We start from the raw sequence: 17,926 nt of genomic DNA, 5'->3' as shown, positions 1-17,926 counted from the left end.
TAAATTGATTTGTTACTTTTATAAATATAAATTCCAGATTCAATAATGTTTTGTAAAAATAAAATTAAGATCGAGTATTAAATCTATTAAGTACCTATAAGTTTAGAATTTAAAAAATATTGCATAAAGTATTATTTAAATAAAGGTTAATTCATTATATTAAATTAAATTTAAATAAACTAATATTACGTGATTGAAGTTAGAAAGAATAATTCAAAATTTAGCATTATTGGAGTAATTAAAATTTGGAAATTTATGTACAGTTCCTTAACAAAAAATAGAATTAAAGTCAATACTTTTGTTTGAAGAAATATCTACTGCAAATCTGCAATTGGGATGGAATTTGGAACGTTTTGGTAGGGATGAGAGATTGGTGAGAAGATTTGAGTATATATTTGCTTAAATCAAGCCATCCATAAATATACCCACAATTTTTCCTAAGCAAGTAATTCTTAAATACAAATAAATGTTTTATATGCATAAGGGTAATATGGTATATATACAAAACATAAATTTAAATAAAAATCTAAAACAATCTAAAATCACTATTTTAACCTCATTATGTCTTAGACATTATGTCTCCAAAACATTTTTCATAAAAAAGTAAACGAAAATAAATAAGGAAAAAAGGGAATTAATGAAACTAACTGTAATATTCAAATATGTATATTAATGAGAACGAAAAAAGCGCAATTGTGTGGATGAAGAAGAATTTAATGAAAAGAGATTCAAACCTTGAACAAATTTCAATTCAAAAAACATATTAGTACTAGTTAAAAAATTAGTCAAGTTGACGACATTTACTCAAATTCAGTTTTTTCCAACAAATTTAAAAAGTAGCCATAAAAATAATAAAATTTAGATTCATTCACAATATAAAAAATTGGCCGTTTACATATATTTTGAACCAAATATTATTTCTTTGATGAATAGACGACAATTAATTCACTATTACTATAATTTTTTGATTATCATACGATTCCAACATAAAATTATATTGTGAGATAATTATAAACAATCTTAATTTTATGTGTATCTAACTCCTCTTGACAATTGTGGGTAAAATTTAACCAAATTATTTCCGGCAAATTAAGCTTTTATAAAATCTCTATTACCCCAATTAAGATTCATCATGTTACAGCTAGGGCTGGGGAAAAATACCGAAATACCGAAATACCGACCTTATCATACCGAAAAAATATCAAAAATACCGAATTTTTGGTATACCGTGACTTTCGGTACGGTATGATACCTTACCGAAAAATTTCGGTAAGGTAACGGTATGGATTTTCAAATACCGCGGTATACCGCTGCATATCGAAATTCGGTATATACCGTAAATTAAGGTATATACCATAAACTAAGGTATATACCACAAAAATATAAACGCAATTATATATAAAATATATTTTATATATTTTAAAATTATAAAATCTATTGTGAAATATAAATATAATTATGAATAAATTATATTTAATTTATTTTTAAAATTATAAAATATAAATAATATTCTAAAAACTCTAATTTTCTATTTTAATTGATGTTGAAAGTCAGGTATACCGAAAATGAGGTACGGTATCAGTATGAAAATTCGTCATACTGAAAATAAGGTATACCGAAGTTCGGTATACCGAAAACTTTGGTAAGGTAAAGGTATGATTTTTTCGCATACCGTATTTACGGTAAGGTATACGGTATGGTGGTTTCGGTAAGGTATACCGTACCTACCCACCCCTAGTTACAGCGCAGCCTCAACAAACCATTTCTCTTTCTTTCATCATTTTATTTGTCACACAAAATACCATTTCACAAATTTCAAAAATCTCCCGTTTCTATTGCCTTTCGCCCACCATTTTTTTGGTTTCTACGAATTCACTCAATCTTCCAGCTCAACTCTGCAGATTTTCAGCAAATTCGGAAGCCCTAATCCTCTCCTTTTATGGAATCTCTTCATCTGTATCCTCGCCGCCGTTCTCCCGGACTCACCCGTTCATGAGCATACACAGAGAGGCCTAATTTGATGTAAGAGTTAATGTATCATGAATTAATCTTCAAATCGCATTTGCAGAAACCGGATGATTCACCCAAGCATCCAAAACTCATCATCTCATTTTTTTTAATTTGTTTCGTTTTTTTGTAATTTTATTTTCCCAAATTTGGCTGCTTTCTGTCACTTAGCAGCTTCAGTGAGGTTAATCTCACTTCAATTGACTACAATTGATTGAGAATTTACTTGGATTTTTCTATAGACGAGCAATGTCGGACGAATTGATCTTGCATTTATCCAATTCCTCGAACCAATCGGGTCAGTCCTCTAAGATCGCGAAGCTTGAAGCGAGATTGGTGGGCAAGGCATCATCTGCAGCTTCCTCACAGCCACAACATGTCCAGACGCAGCTGAATTCGTGGACTGTGCCTGCCAAATTTGGAGGTGCTGCCGATGGTTTGCAGGAGTCTTTAGTTGATAGCGATGATTCTGATGATGATGTGAGTATTTGGATTCTACTGCTATGAATTATGCAAATAGATACATACTGTGTTGCAGAGAAAATCTAAATTTCACCAAGTTTTTTGTTCTTGCATGTTTATGTTAAGAATGTGCGACTATTGATGCTCAATGTGCGTGGATTGCTGATTCGATGTGTATTGTTTTTTGTATTGTTAATAATGGCAAGATCAGGAAATATGGTGTGATGCTGACTGCTGAGGATATGATTTTGCTGTATGTGCTTGAAGTGCTTCTATAGCTGTATAATCCAAATATTTGGATTGATACTTAATACAAATTACACATCCATAGACATTTTCATAGCATACTTATAGTCCGCAAAGACAAAGTAAATTGTAGATAAACTGGCACTTTGAAGCTAGTTGTTTCAATGTTCAAAACCATTAACTACCATGGGGACAGCGATTATATAATGCTAATCATTTGAACCTGCTCAACCCAAAACTGCAGTGGATATGGCATACACATGCCTATATCTGTTAGATACTTCAAACCATATACTGAAATAATAGCAAACACATGTCATATCTGCGACGCGCTTTCTGAACCTTTGTGTGGTATTTACTCCAAAAACACCAAAAGTTTGTTGATTAGGAACCTTTGTGTGGTATTTACTCCAAAAACACCAAAAGTTAATTGATTAGGAACTTGTACTTTTGCAAAACACATTTATCCATAGATTACCAATTGATATATGCATATAGAAAGTTAAAAACCATTCCAAGGAGAAACATGAGTTGCAATAACATGAAGTATCCATATCTTGACATACTATGCACCACGCTACCTAATGGGGCACTGCAAACCAAAAGTATAATTCAAGTCATGATATTAGGAAGCTTATAATACCGCGCACGGTGTATAATTTACATCGCTTCATCTTTCTTCACATCCTACTCTAGCTAGTGGAATACTCAACCAAATGTTGTTACATCTTCCTTGAACAACGTTTAGAATTGATCAAGAAGCCGGCATTTATCTCGAATTTCCTCCTCTATGCACAATAAATATAGGATTGACAGCTAGGGAATTTTTACCCTTTTGTGAAAACTTAACCTAACATTCCTGTTTTGACATGCTCGACTCTTCATGGATTTTAAATTGGGCCGAAATGAAAGCTGGTTAGATGCGACTACTAATCCCGTTTGACGAACGTGCTTCTTCTTAAAATCATTGCAGATTCTTATTAGTTTTAGAATTTTCTCTTGTTTTTTTTGCTTTTTGGTTTACCCTAGAATCGCTGCCCTGTGGTTTGCTACCTCTACTATCTACATCTTGATTTTGTCATGTATGCATTTAATCTTTTCTTTCTCAGTTTGACCTGTGCGTATCATGTGGCAGAGCGGAGGAGCCTATCTCATACAAGCAAATACTCAAAAGCGGCGGAAGGTTGATGAAGTATGTAGCCCTATTTCTGTTGAACAAGCTGAGGTGACATACAATTTATTGTTCTAGTTGATGCAACATGATTTGCTTAAGTATTTCGTTCCTTATATTCCTAACTCCATATTCCCTTTTTTGTTCCCTGATTTATAAGTTGTTTGAAACTTCCTAATAACACTATTTTTATTGTTTGTTTGTCTCTTTTAGGACAGTAATTTTTCTGGAAGTACACAAACGGCAGCAGCTGATGCTCGGCACAAGAACACAGAGCCAGTTGACAACAACAAGCTAGGTGGTGATGTAAGTAAAAGAAAACAAAGCCGTGGTCGGGCTAATACTTCTTCTGGTAGGGGGCGGGGTTCTCGTGTTAGTGATCAGGCAAGAAATCAGAGTATTTCTCCGGCAAATGGACAGGTCGAGAACTCCCCTTGTAAGGTGTGTCTATTATGTTAGTTGCTTCTGTCATCACATGACAGTAATATGATTTCATTACTGTTATTGTCTAATTATATTAATATCTTTGTTGGTTTTCGGTATGCAGGATGGTCTCGTTAAAGAACAGCTCGGGCATGACTCCTCAAGAGAGGTTTTAAATTGTGTTTAGAACTTTACGCTGTCAAAATTGTAAAACCAATGTCATTATTTGAACCTAAGAGTTCTTGGTATCACTAACATAACTTCCTTAGATATTTATTTTTAGCATTGGTTTCAAAATTCCAGGATGAAGGAACTTCACTACGCGCAAAGGTTTCAGCAATGGAGGAAGAACTGAAAAAATCACGTGAAGAGGTTTCTGATTCCCGGAATAAATGTGAACGACTTGAAAAGGTTGTTGGCGGTTTCTCTTTTTTATTTGTACTTGAGTCGAAATTATGATTGTTATACTCGTTAAGTGAAGTTTTGTCCTTGAAAGTAGAATCCCATCTTATGTTCTTTACATCCATGTGTTTTCCTTACTCGAACAGGAGCTTAAGGATATCAGAGATTATGAACAACAGATGAAACCAAAGGTATGCCTTCTCTAACCTGCACAGATTTGGCTTGTGATTCTCATAATTATTGTATATTATGCCTTGTTTAACTCTAAGGCAGTCTCCATTTATGTTTGAATTGGGTAAAGTCAGAGATTGAATTTCACTGAATAACATATTAACGTGGAAGGCCTGATTGTGATTCTGATTTGCCTGACATGTGGATTTAGCTCCTCAGAGATGTTGGATCAATGTTCTGGGCATTTAGTTATTCTCTTTTGTTTTTTTCTATGCAGAGAATGAAAGTAATGTCTGATTTATTGGTGTCTGTATCAAAAGCTGAAAGACAAGAGGCAAGGATGAGAGTACGCCAGGATTCCCTCAGACTTGGCAACATTGGAGTGGTCAGGTATTTGGAAATAGATCTGGGGTTTTTAGAGGGTTATAATGGACTACCTAGAGACTAGAGATATTTGCGTTCAGTTGTAAAATCTTAATTATTTTAATGCCTGAAATGAATTATGGAGATCTACAGAAATCTATCTAGATTCAGGAAAAGCTCTTGATTGATTTTGATTTTCTTATTTGTACTTAATATTGTCAAAAAACGAATTACTACTATTTTCTGATTTGTTTATTAACGAAAACATATGAATCACCCATTAACAAGCTGGATAATAAACTCCTATGCTGCTGTGTGCCCTTAGAGTTTCTTCTTTTTGTTTATCATCTGTAACTGGTAATCTGTATCATCTAATTATTTATTTCCACTCTTTTCCTTTTCAATGAACTTAATAGAGCTGGGACGATCATATCTGAAGCGTGGGAGGATGGACAAGCCATGAAAGATATCAATGCCCAACTTGTATGCTCTTCCATGCTTTAACTAATTTGTTGAACAGTACTGTTTCTTAGTTGTGTAAATTTTACTAGCTTGAAAATATAAAATGTCACTTCCTGTCTTATGCTGCATGATTCTTGGATGTCATATGAGCTCATCACGTCCAAAAGTTCTTATGGTTTAATGTGCAAGTCCTCAAATGTGGCCTCACCTCTTAGGGATTGTTTGATTCATCCAACGGTGTTTCCAGTGAATTTTTGGCTCCACTTACATAAAATAATTTTCTCACCCATCCTGTAAATATTTTTGCTTTGTTTAATTGGGCTTTTATTGCAGAGGAGTTTGTTGGAAATGAAGGAGGGAATTGAAAGACAGAGAAAATCTCTGAAGAAACGACCATCCGGTAAAAATATTCATCAAATCTTGTGCTGCTCTACTTATGATTATCTCAGTATACTTTCAGTATTTGGCAATATTCTGAGGTGATCTTTATAGATATGCTCTGCTAAAAGGATTTCAAAAGACAACAAAAGTTGATATGGTAAAGATGGTAATGATATTGAATTTAGGTTGGAAGAAGGATCTACTTTTTCCTATTTTGATGGCAGTTAGAAAAAATCTTGTTAGTGGTCTGGTCTGCTAAATTGTAGTATTTCGAAGGTGAGAAGCACCCGGCTTCCACAATGTGTTGTTGGTCTTAGGGAAGGAACTTCAAACATTCTTTTTTCCTGTTTTATCCTCTATAAACATCCTAAACCCTACTTATGCCTTCATGGAGCAAATTTTGCATTTGTTCTTTTATTGCTAGAAGGATGTTATAGCACCGGAAGTGAACAAGTACTATTTGTAATTAATCTACTATTAACCTATGCCTATGCATCATATATATATACGGCACAACAGCTTTCTTATTTTGTTTTTCGTCTTTTTGTCTCAAAGTTTTCTTTGATTCTTTTGCCTAGCATAATGAAAACTGTTTTATGTTGTCTCGTCCAGACAAGGGTGAGGTAGCTGATGCAGATGGCGTGAATCAGGAAGAAGATGTTCTCATGCAGGATGAAATTTTTAAGTCTCGCCTAGCAAGCATCAAACGGGTAAGCATGTTTCCTTTTCTAGTTCTTCCCTTTGTTTTCTTAATAATTTCATAATTTGCACCCACACTGTCTTTAGGAGGAGGAAGCTGTATTGCGTGAAAGAGACCGTCATGAATTGGAAAAGGGAAGATTAATACGTGAAATGAAACGTATAAGGGATGAGGATGGCTCTCGTTTCAACAATTTTCAGATATTGAATCATCGTTATGCTCTGTTAAACCTTTTGGGCAAAGGAGGATTTAGTGAAGTTTATAAGGTCAGGGATATCTTTGTATGCTTGATATCTTGTCGAACTTCTAAATTCCCAGTACATACAAATTCACAATGTAAAACTATGAAATTATATATCGCTCTTTAAGAAGATAACGATCTTATACTGTTCGGTAAATTGTGTTGCAGGCTTTTGACTTGGTGGAACATAGATATGTTGCCTGTAAGCTACATGGTTTGAATGCTCAGTGGAGTGAAGAGAAGAAGCAAAGCTATATACGGCATGCAATCAGGGAATATAATATTCACAAAACTTTGGTCCACCGTCACATAGTTCGACTTTGGGACATCTTTGAGATTGATCACAACACATTCTGCACTGTCTTGGAATATTGCAGTGGTATGACCAATTACATTCCAGCTATATCATCAGATATCAATTGAACATCTTTTCCTGGAGACGGGATGATTATAGAAAGGACATTATTAGCCTAAGGATATGCACATTATGCTTACTCGTTCAATACCTTTATTATGATTGGCACTTCATATAAGTACAAGCTACTTACCTTAAAAGTGATGGTAACTTTTAGTGTTCTATCTCCTTTCCAGGCAAGGATCTCGATGCTGTTCTTAAAGCAACACCTATACTCCCAGAAAGAGAAGCTAGAATTATTGTAGTCCAGATCTTTCAGGGCCTTGTTTACCTGAATAAAAGATCACAGAAGATTATTCATTACGATTTGAAACCTGGAAATGTTCTATTTGATGAATTTGGCGTTACAAAAGTCACAGATTTCGGTCTTAGCAAGATTGTAGAGGACAATGTTGGATCCCAAGGCATGGAACTTACATCCCAGGGTGCTGGTACATATTGGTGAGTCTGAATTAAACGCATACAATTTCAGCATGTTCATTTCGGCTTCAGGTGCCATAGTCAATTGATGTAGCCGAATATCTTGATTACTTCACTCTCTATCTGTAATTTCTTCATGTTTTTTTTTCTCTTTTGCACAATTTCCTTTTCTGAAAAAATATCTCGCACTGATAATTCCAGGTATCTGCCTCCAGAATGTTTTGAGCTAAACAAGATACCTCTCATTTCCTCGAAGGTCAGTAATTTGAGACGACGTTTTCTTCTTGTAACTTTCTTATAAAACCAATCATGCAAATGGGTTTGTTGTACAGGTTGATGTTTGGTCTCTGGGCGTCTTATTGTACCAAATGCTGTTTGGCAGACGGCCTTTTGGGCACGACCAAAGTCAAGAGAGAATTCTTCGTGAAGATACAATTATCAAAGCCCGTAAAGTTGAGTTCCCTTCAAGACCATCTGTATCTAATGAGGCAAAGGTAAATCATGCACGTGTCGAATCTCTTTCTTCTGCTCTTCTTTTTATATTGCTCTAATGAAAATGCACAAGAAACACAAACGCGAGAATATGTGTTCTTGATTCTTGGTCACTTGAAACATCGTCGATTACTGCTGCAGGATTTTATTCGCCGTTGCCTAACATACAATCAAGCTGAGCGACCTGATGTTTTAGCTATTGGTCAAGATCCATACGTGATCTATACGAAGAAATGACGATTGCTCGGCTTGGAGCTATGCGGCGGATGAGAGAATGTGTGTCTGTGGGAAGAAGTCATTCACTTTTTGAGGAGATGAAAACTTGGAAACTTTGTACATTGGGAAAAAAGGCTGTGTTGCTTCCAATTTTTTGTTTTTTTTTTTCCCGTTTCTTCTTTCTTTCTTTCTTTCTTTCTTTCTTTCTTTGTGCTTATGTGGGGTTGTACACCCTGCTGCTTGAAAGGTTGTTCCTTCACACTTTCATGAAAGACCATTTCTTACCTTAATTATATGTGATGGAACCACAATATTTTTGCATGAATGAAAATCATGAAAGAAGAAGAAATGGAAGATTAAAGATGTATTATTGACATAGCTACTCCGCTTATGTATCACAGGTCCAAACACAGACATCTTCTTAGACATATTTGTAGATAGGGCAAATGATCTCAATTGGTTTTTACTAAATTAGTTTTCCTTTTACCATGTTATTTTCAAAGTTGTGAATAGTAATTGATTTTTAAATGCTCAAGCCTTTTCCCTGATTTTTATACTATTCACAACTTTGAAGGCAAACATCAATTAAAATGAATGCAATAAAGCAAAAGGCTTGATTTTTAAACCATTTCAACACAACATATTTTTACATGAACGACTTTATTTATTTTGAAAATAACATGGTAAAAGGAAAACTAATTTACTAAAAACCAATTGAGGTAATAAATGGTCTTTCATGAAAGTGTGATTAAAAATTTGAAAAGAAATTAAGAATACTAACCCTAAACTTGTACTACTGCTAATCAACCCAACCCAAATCAGAGTTGAATTTGAACCTCTTCATTCTTTCTCTTTGTATCAACGATTTCATATCGTGATTTCTTAATACATATATCTAGTTCTTCAACCACTTCATAGCAGTTAAGGACAATTGCTCCTTCACTTTATTTCGTAGTTAATTTAAATGGATCAATAATAGGTAAATGGTAAAAAATAATGAACATAAGTAATTAAAAAGTAACAAGTCAAATGTAAATTAAGAAAAAAGAAATATAGAAACTCATTTCATTCTCATACCCAAATTTCTTTTGAGTGAAAGAAAACTTGGAGTGAAAAGAATGGAGGAAAAACCAGAACAATCATCATCCATTTTTCCAAACAAACTAATTTCTATAACATTTCTCTTCTCCTTGGAATAGTAAAAAAAGCGGTTATCATGTGATAGCATCTATATGCCACCATTTCTGTAAATTTTGATAGGTTGACAAGCACTCTCTCCGTAAACATAAGGAAAAAAACGAGCATGCATCGCATATTTTCCATAATAAGGTTTTTCCACCGTGCCATTGTGTCCATAACAAGGCTTTTCTTCCATGACGAGTTGGACCGTGGTCCAACATTTCTCGACTTGTTCATATTCCTTCGAAAACCACATCACATCGCCATCTAATGTATCATAATTATGAATACACAGGCAATCTACCAAACCATACAACCACCCCCCACTTGCAGCATAACTAAACGACCTCACCCCTCTTGTACATGTGCTTTCCATGAAAGGCGCAAGAAATTTACTAAATGTTTCAAGATTAAAGCAACAAACATGAGGAATCTTGGTCCCACTTTTAACTAGCCAATGAAGATTGCCACTTAAAAATGCACCACAAATGGAATAGTCGCAGGAGTCAGAAAAGGAGGGAGCGCCTTCAACGCTTCTCCACACAGATCCCGCTTCAAGAGTGTATACATGAAATCCGGATTCGGGGCTATGATGGACAACTTTAGGTCGTCCGCTGATTTTGCTCACTCCAAATCCAAAACGATCTCCCTTATGAATAACACGCCCACAAATCTTAACAAATTCACGGGTGATGGGATTGCCTACGTAGAGATGCTCAGATGCAAATGCACTTTTCAGAAGAAGCAAACCATTGGCAGAACCTTGTATTGTAGAATCTCGATGAAAATCAAACTTGGTGATTAAACCATGCTTGGCAAAAACATTTGAAAACATTAACCCTATTTGAATTGAACTTGGGCAGGGGTCGATTTAGAAAGATGAGACTTGACAAAAGCGCCACTCTCAATGAGATTCAGCCATGCTTTACAAATGCATTTGCAAATTGCAATATTTTCAATAGAGAGTGTCAACAGGATTTCTTTGATGATTTCTAATGGTAAATAAGGCTTCATTTTTGGATGGATGAATTTGGTCTTTCTGTAAAGAATAAATTAAACAATACATATATAAGCTAAGATTTACCAACACTAACTAACACAATATTAATAATTTCAACCAAATCTATGGAAGAGATATGTTCAAATTAAAATTCAAATTTACAACAATACATGAAAAGTTCATATGAAAGTTTACCATGATTAAACTTGCACACCACCGCTCTCTTTCTCTCCACCAAATTTCGACTATTTATTAGATTTATGGGCTAAGCTAGGGTTTCCTATCAAGATTAGGGTTTAGGATTGTTTCTGTTTAGTTTAGTCCAATAATTTAGTTTAGTAATATAATTTCAATAATTTATGTGGGTCCATTTGACTATAGAATTCTTCGACAAATATATCCTGTAAGGACGCAATTGCTTGTGGTGAGAATTTTTTTAAAATAGACGTGTTTCTAAATTAGTCTAGTCCAATTTAATTAAGTTTATAAAATTAATTTCAATAATTTATGTTTGACTAAGAGATATGTTCAAACTAAAATACAAATTGATCTTTTATAGGACTTTGTTTAGTGTTTGAGTTAGTCCTTAATTGATCTTTTAGTAAATTAACACGTTTACATTCATGACGTCAGTTTAGCACGTTTCCACATTCAAAGAGAAATTTTGATCCTACAATTTTTAAAAAGAAAACTATATATAATGGGCTACATTTGAAAATAGAAAACACAGGCTTTTAATATTATGATTCGTATCAATTTATTGGGCCATGTATAAATGCAGCAAGCCCACTTATATTGATGATCTGTCAAACTATTGATTTTATACTAGAAAAAAAATATGTTACACTTATTCGATTAGTGAACCGAAAACTAGGCCTTGATGAAAATGTAGTATTCCGATTGACAATTTTTACAAAGCTAATATGCTATGAGAAATTAAGTTATATATGAATATTATAAATAGTAACAGTATTTTCATGTTAATGGTTTATTCTTTAAATCGTTTATATTTTATGAAGTGTTAAAATTAAAGTATGAATCAAATCCAATTATTGGTTTCTTGCTTTCATATTAATACTCTACTTTCTTTTTTGCTACGCTTTGTGATGATGCGTTGGATTTCGCCTTTAATATTTTATTGTATTCGAAATTTGAAATTACATTCCAATCACTCATTACATCAAATTTTCAGTCTCACAAAATTTCAATGTTTACTCCCAAATTCCCCTCTCCAACCAAACCAAACTAGCCATCTTCCGACCCGTCCCCGGCCACTCCCACGAGCCTAAACGCTCGCTCCATCACTGCCCTCAAAGGCGGTTCAAAACAAGAACCACCACATTTCGAAAAGCTTGGACCTTTTCTTGAATCCTTGTCGAGTCTCATGAACCACAACGCGTCCTTTCAGATCATAGTGCCAGAGACGGGCCTATCTAGCTCGTCCACATCACTCCTCCGCTTCTGTATCACAGGTCCAAACGCGGACATCTTCTCCGAAAGACTAGCAAGAGCATCATCCCTTTTAGCCAACTCCATGAGCACCTTGATCCTCCTAAACGAAACCTGGCTAGGCTTCTGCCCCTTCTCCAACATCTGCAAGAAGCACCTCTCCGCCTCCTCCAGTTTTCCCGCGTCACAGAGCAAATCAAACAACACGTCCGACACCAAAATGTAGGACCCGAACCCCTTCTCAACCATGTCACCCCACAGCTCAAGTGCTAGCCCCACATTCTCCTGCCTCCTCATCAACCTGATCAAGAACATACACGACTGCGTGCTAGGCAAGCACCCCATCCCCTTCATCCTCAGATACAACCCCCACGAGCCTCTCATGTCATTCGCCCAATACAGCGACCTCAACACCACATTAAAAGTCGTGGCATTGGGGCTCAAGCCCTCCCCCGCCATCTCCTCCATCAAACCATACGCGTCCCCTACCCTCTTCGCTATGCAGAAGTTCCTTATCACCGCGTTATAAGCTGCAACGTCAGGGTAGCAACCATACTCTCTCATCTCCTTCAACACATCCCTCGCCTTATCTGGCTGCCCAACCAACCCCAGCCCCCCGATCAAAGACGTGTACGTGATCACATCCAAATCAATCCCCTCATCCCTCATCCTCCCAATCAACTCATACGCCTTCCCCATCTCCCTCCCCTTACAAAACACATCCACAAGGCAGTTATACGACACCAAATCCGGCTCCACTCCCATACCCCTCATCTCAGCAAAGAACGCCTCCGCCTCATCGCAAGATCTCCAACCAGCCAACAAGATGTTAAAGGTGTACAAATTAGGCCTAAATTCATGCTTCAATGAATGATAAACATTCCTAGCATCACTCATGCTCTTCTCCTGAGACAAAGTCCTAAACAATGCATTGTAACAACTCACATCAAATTTGAAGACAAGCTTCCTAAACTTCTTAAACGACTCAACCGTCTGCCTAACCGAGCAAACCTTAGCAATCCTAGCTAAAACAACCTGCACAGTTCTTGGGGTTATCAAAGATTGATTTTTTCGCTTGGTTTCGAGCAAAAGTTCCCAAATTTCCTCGAATTTCCGAGCTCTGCCGAGAATATAAAGCATGGTATCAAAGGAATAAGCGGTGTGGAGAAATCCATTGATTCTCGAAGTCAATTTGTAGAGCTCCAGGGCGGAGAGCGGACTGGAGTGGGAGAAGCGGACCCTTTTGAGAACTCGGTCGATTAGGTCATTGGAGAGGGGGATTTGGGAATTTTTGAGGGAGTGTTTCAGAGATTTTGGGTCTGGGGATTCGGAGATTATGCGAAAGATTTTCTCAACGTCGTCGTTTTGGGGGTTAGGGATTGAACACAAGTACCTTGTTGTTGATCGCAAGAGAGAGAGGCGTTGAAGTCTCTGCGCCACGGCACTGTTCATTGCTTCTTCGAATCGTGGAGAAAAGAGGCGGCTTCGCTTCGGCTTTTAATTTGCGACTTCACTGTCTGTTATTTTGTGATTTTTAAGGTGTAACATTTTTAAAAACAAATTAATGTTTCTTAAACAACCAAATCTTTTCAACTAACACATGGTGAATATTGTCTAATCTAAAAGTAGGGATTGCTAAAAGAACAATCATAATGTTGACAAATTGTAGAATTATAATGCTCATATCAATTTTCTTTAAATTCGATTCTGTTAGCAGTATATTATTTTTACTAAACTGCCTCTTAAAAATGGTGTACGATTTCAGTAATTTATACCAATAAGAATTTAAAAGATAACATTAAAATAGCCAATTTTATGGATTTATAATAAATTCACGCATTATTTTTTATTTTCAATTTGGTTTAGTTTTAAGACGGTCATTTTTTAGGTCACGCAAAAGTATATATGAGCTCGTATAAACTAAAATAATATAATAAAGTTACGCATGATTTTCAATTTGATTTGATTTAGTTTTTTGGTTATACATTAGAATTTGGTTATTTTTTTAAACAATTATGTAGTACTTATTTATTTTCTTCTTTTATCCTTTTTACTTGCAGAGATGATTTTTATTTTTGAAGCCTTTGTTATTTTAAATTATTGGATTTATAGCATGGTGTCAAAAATAAATACTCACATAGCCCCAATATATATATAGGTAGTAGTAGACTAGTAGTAGATAGTTTCCAGGCTGAGCCATTTTGATCTCTCAAACATGCCTAGATTGAGTAGTGAGCCCAAATCCAAATGCAAAAAGAGGATCATAATGCTCATCTCCAACATTCATAGGCAACTGATCCACAGATTTGAACCAACTCCTTGCAAGCTTCCCACTGAATCCATAATCCCCAAACAACACATCAGCCACCCCTTCCCCTTCTGTCCCGGGCAGCCACGCCGCCACCAGCGCGTCTATCCGCCTCACGTACGGCTCCATCACGACGGGGCGCCCGGACACCACCACCACCACACACTTCGTCGATCCGCACACGCTCCTGATGGTGCTCGGGCCAGGCTCCGCGATGGTCAGGTTCGTGCTGTCCCCTGCCTTGTCAGCGTAGGGCAGCTCTCCCACTACGACGATGGCGTGGGAGAACTCCTCGCCCTTCACGAAGCTCGAGCCGGGGTTCTCGGAGAACACCACCTGTGTGGAAGGGTCTACTGCCTTCTTAATGGCGGCCAGGATTGTGGTTCCTGCAAAGATCATTATATAGTTAGACCAAACATTTATATTTGTGTGTGTGTGTGTGTGTGTTTTGAAAGCTCAATAAGTTTTGCATTGTGCTTGTGATTAGTGTTACTGCCGGTTCCGGTTCCTAGGGGAGGGAACCGTAACCGGACTGAGAGCCTTGTTCGCGGTTTTTGGCAGTATCCGCTGTTCTAACAACATACCGGCTGTGATGTTGTTGCCACGAAAGCCCTGCCACTCGATAGTCCATCCTCCACATTGGAATCCCAAGTTATCAGCATGAGTTCCGGCTACTAGGATTTTTCGTGATTTCTTCAGAAGGGGAAGAAATGGCTTTTTCGGGTCCTTGCCATTCTTCAGCAGGACAAGTGATTTTCTAACAGCTTCCCTTGCCAGCTCCCTATGTTCCTGTAATGAAAATAATAAGCTTCACTAAATGCAACAAAAAGATGGGGAAGACGAAGAGAAACGACAACGAAAGACAAGCCTGGCTTCCGAGGTGTTTTGCTAGGGAGAGATCAGCTAGGGGATCCTCAAATAGGCCCATTACGAACTTCACCCTTAGTATTCTACGGACAGCATCATCGATCCTGCTCATGGGAATCACGTTGCTCTTCACGAGCAAAGTTAGAGTGTTGATAAACTCTGTGTAATTCTTAGGTACCATAACCTGCAAAAGATCAAGAGATGTGTAAGTTAGGTAGGCCGTGTTTTGTAGCTTAGTTTCCTTGTTTGGTGATGTAAAACTAACCATGTCGATTCCGGCAAGAACACCGGCTTGAACAGAATAAGTGTAGTTCGCGTGGGGTGGACTCGTGATCCTGTCGATGCCCTCCCAATCTGATATAACAAAGCCCTGCAATCAACAATCAATCAATCACCATTGATGATTCTTGAGAAGTTGATCAAATGTTGATATTTACCCGAAATTTAAGGCGATTTTTGAGGAAGCCGGTGATGAGAAACTTGTTCGTATGCATCTTGATGCCATTCCAACTCGAGTAAGAGATCATCACCGTGGCAACGCCTCTTCTGATGGAATCATAGTAGGCCGGCATGTGGATGCCAAACAGTCCCTTCGAGTCAATGACAGTGTTGTTCTCGTCTATTCCCCTCGTCGTGCCACCATCTCCCACAAAATGCTTTGCACAAGCCGCAATTTTCGTCCTTCAAAAGATGCACAACCCTAGTTTTAAAGCCGAATGCAAGTTTACTCAAAGATCAGAAAATGTAACATACTTTCCAGCAACAAATGGAATGCCCTTCCTGGAGTTAGCTGGGAGATCGCCTTGTAAACCGGGGATGATCTCAGTCATGGACTGAACAATCTTGTGATCCTCGCTGTAGCTCTCGAAGCAACGTCCCCATCTTGGATCCCGGCAGACCTATTAAGGTACAAACGATCACACATCAGGAAACAAGAAGCGGATGACCGGGCAAGGAGAGGGGCCCAAAAACTCGGCTTACAGCTATGCAAGGTGCGAAGGTGTATCGAATTCCCGTGGCCCTAACTTCTAGTGCAGTAGCAGCTCCAATCCTCTTTATCAGTTGTGGATCCCTATTTTAGTGATGACAATGACAACTAAATCTCGAATTATCGAAGCATACGGGGCTGAAATCAAAAATCGACTCAACATCTTTGTATCTCAACACAGTTCACAGCTCAATCACAGTCCTAACATAAATCACAATCTTGATCAAAATTATCATGATTTTCAGATGAAATTAGACAAAGCAAACTAGCTTTTTCCAAAACTGAAAAATCAAATTCAATAAAACTCCAAAATTCAAGACTTCTAACCAAAAACACACACTAAAGACTATACCTGGTGACACCAAGGCCAACATTGTGAGGGAAAATGGTGGCTTTATACACATTGCTGTGGCCATGAACAGCATCGATCCCATGAATCATCGGTATCCCAAGCCGGGTCGAAACAGCCCCCTTTTGAAAACCATTCACCATATTCACCCAATCTGAAGCAGAGGCCTTAGCCACAGGAACACTCCCTGGGCCACTCAACACACTCCCTGCTCAAAAAAACCCAAATCTTTTTCAATTTCGCTATAAACGAATCAAATGGCACGAAAAAGAAGTGATCTTTCACCTATGAAATAGTTCTTCATCACATCAGGGGAGGCTACTTTGCTTTCAATTTGTGTCATTTGTCCAATCTTCTCTTCAAGAGTCATTCTTCTCATCAAGTCTTTGATTCTTGCATTCAGAGGCTGTTTGGGGTCTTTGTATTTGAGAATCTCTGCTTCTGCAACAACAGCCCACAAACAAAGAAACACCAAAAACACCCTCATTTTGCTCATCCTATGTAACGAAACAAAGAAGGGATCAAAATTCACATTGGCATATAAACAAACACATTGAGTGCATTAACTGAAATTGTTCGATTGCTGACAACTAGACTTACAAAGAGCTGCACTTACAAGAACAGGGCTTACAGTGGATCTATTTTAGAAATTTTTCAGAAACATAGTAAGATTCAATAGAATGTGTTCTGGCATTGTCTGATGCATTTACCGCATTTCAATGTTGGCTGCTGGGACCTACGACGAGATCGACACGTGTCTTTTATTATGGCGATTAATCAATTAATTTTGCTATTCTAATGATTATATTTAGCTTTCTTAATAGAATCAGTTCAACCAGCATGATCAAGTTTAAATTAATTTGCCATTTAATGATTGTATTAATCTTTTTTAATAAAATTATTTTAACAAACATTATCAAATTTAATAATGATTTGATCCTCTTATCTTGTATTACTACTCATCTTAATTTTTCTAATCGACGAGAGACTCATGAATCAATAGTTCACACAGTTTTTTTAATAAATTTCTATAAACTAGTAGTATTATAATACTTACTAGTTTATAGTAATTTATTAAAGAGTGAGTTACAAAAATGGTCATTGGACTATGAGTTTATCTTGTCCATAGTTCCTGGACTTTAAAAATATCGTCAGACATCCCTGAACTAAGGGTTTATCTCGAAAATGGTCATTTTCACTGTTTTCGGTCGAAA

The 17,926-nt window shown here is 36.9% G+C and overlaps 3 protein-coding genes across 4 annotated transcripts; 1 reads left to right on the top strand and 2 right to left on the bottom strand.

Moving 5' to 3' along the window:
* The first annotated feature begins 1,800 nt into the window (after positions 1-1,800).
* Positions 1,801-8,950, top strand: LOC121811399 (serine/threonine-protein kinase TOUSLED-like). Of its 2 annotated transcripts, none has more exons than XM_042212251.1 (17): positions 1,801-2,022; positions 2,250-2,487; positions 3,851-3,907; positions 4,100-4,327; positions 4,434-4,478; positions 4,613-4,720; positions 4,858-4,902; positions 5,160-5,272; positions 5,662-5,728; positions 6,041-6,107; positions 6,701-6,798; positions 6,875-7,054; positions 7,198-7,408; positions 7,621-7,885; positions 8,066-8,120; positions 8,197-8,358; positions 8,498-8,950. In XM_042212251.1, the coding sequence occupies exons 2-17, from the start codon at positions 2,257-2,259 to the stop codon at positions 8,591-8,593; spliced, it is 2,028 nt and encodes a 675-aa protein (XP_042068185.1). In that variant the 5' UTR covers positions 1,801-2,022; positions 2,250-2,256; the 3' UTR covers positions 8,594-8,950. The 2 variants fall into 2 exon arrangements, with proteins under 2 accessions (XP_042068185.1, XP_042068184.1); XM_042212250.1 differs by having other exon boundaries at positions 3,851-3,940.
* Positions 8,951-11,870: 2,920 nt separating this feature from the next.
* Positions 11,871-13,701, bottom strand: LOC121810928 (putative pentatricopeptide repeat-containing protein At1g02420). Its single transcript, XM_042211667.1, has one exon. It carries the CDS (start codon positions 13,650-13,652, stop codon positions 12,156-12,158), a length of 1,497 nt encoding a protein of 498 aa, XP_042067601.1. The 5' UTR covers positions 13,653-13,701; the 3' UTR covers positions 11,871-12,155.
* Positions 13,702-14,287: 586 nt separating this feature from the next.
* On the bottom strand, positions 14,288-17,442 carry LOC121811189 (beta-glucosidase BoGH3B-like). The gene is made up of 10 exons (XM_042211994.1): positions 17,423-17,442; positions 16,998-17,209; positions 16,716-16,920; positions 16,357-16,447; positions 16,129-16,274; positions 15,813-16,056; positions 15,641-15,745; positions 15,377-15,559; positions 15,093-15,297; positions 14,288-14,894 (listed from the first exon to the last, which is right to left on the bottom strand). Exons 1-10 carry the CDS (start codon positions 17,425-17,427, stop codon positions 14,410-14,412), a joined length of 1,881 nt encoding a protein of 626 aa, XP_042067928.1. The 5' UTR covers positions 17,428-17,442; the 3' UTR covers positions 14,288-14,409.
* Positions 17,443-17,926: the final 484 nt, after the last annotated feature.

Source organism: Salvia splendens, chromosome 7 (genome assembly GCF_004379255.2).
Source record: "Salvia splendens isolate huo1 chromosome 7, SspV2, whole genome shotgun sequence".
In the NCBI taxonomy this organism is placed as follows: Eukaryota; Viridiplantae; Streptophyta; class Magnoliopsida; order Lamiales; family Lamiaceae; genus Salvia; species Salvia splendens.
The sequence above is the reverse complement of the archived record's forward strand: the minus strand, read 5'-3'. Positions and strand labels throughout refer to the sequence as shown.

Coding starts and splice junctions, on each gene's coding strand:
- LOC121810928 (XM_042211667.1), bottom strand. CDS start 13,652: ATGAACAGTGCCGTGGCGCAGAGACTTCAACGCCTCTCTCTCTTGCGA.
- LOC121811189 (XM_042211994.1), bottom strand. Junction 16,921..16,997: donor GATGAAGAACTATTTCATAG/GTGAAAGATCAC, acceptor TTTTTTGAGCAG/GGAGTGTGTTGAGTGGCCCA. Junction 15,560..15,640: donor TTCTTGCCGGAATCGACATG/GTTAGTTTTACA, acceptor GATCTTTTGCAG/GTTATGGTACCTAAGAATTA.
- LOC121811399 (XM_042212250.1), top strand. CDS start 2,257: ATGTCGGACGAATTGATCTTGCATTTATCCAATTCCTCGAACCAATCG. Junction 7,409..7,620: donor TGTCTTGGAATATTGCAGTG/GTATGACCAATT, acceptor TCTCCTTTCCAG/GCAAGGATCTCGATGCTGTT. Junction 8,121..8,196: donor TACCTCTCATTTCCTCGAAG/GTCAGTAATTTG, acceptor TTTGTTGTACAG/GTTGATGTTTGGTCTCTGGG.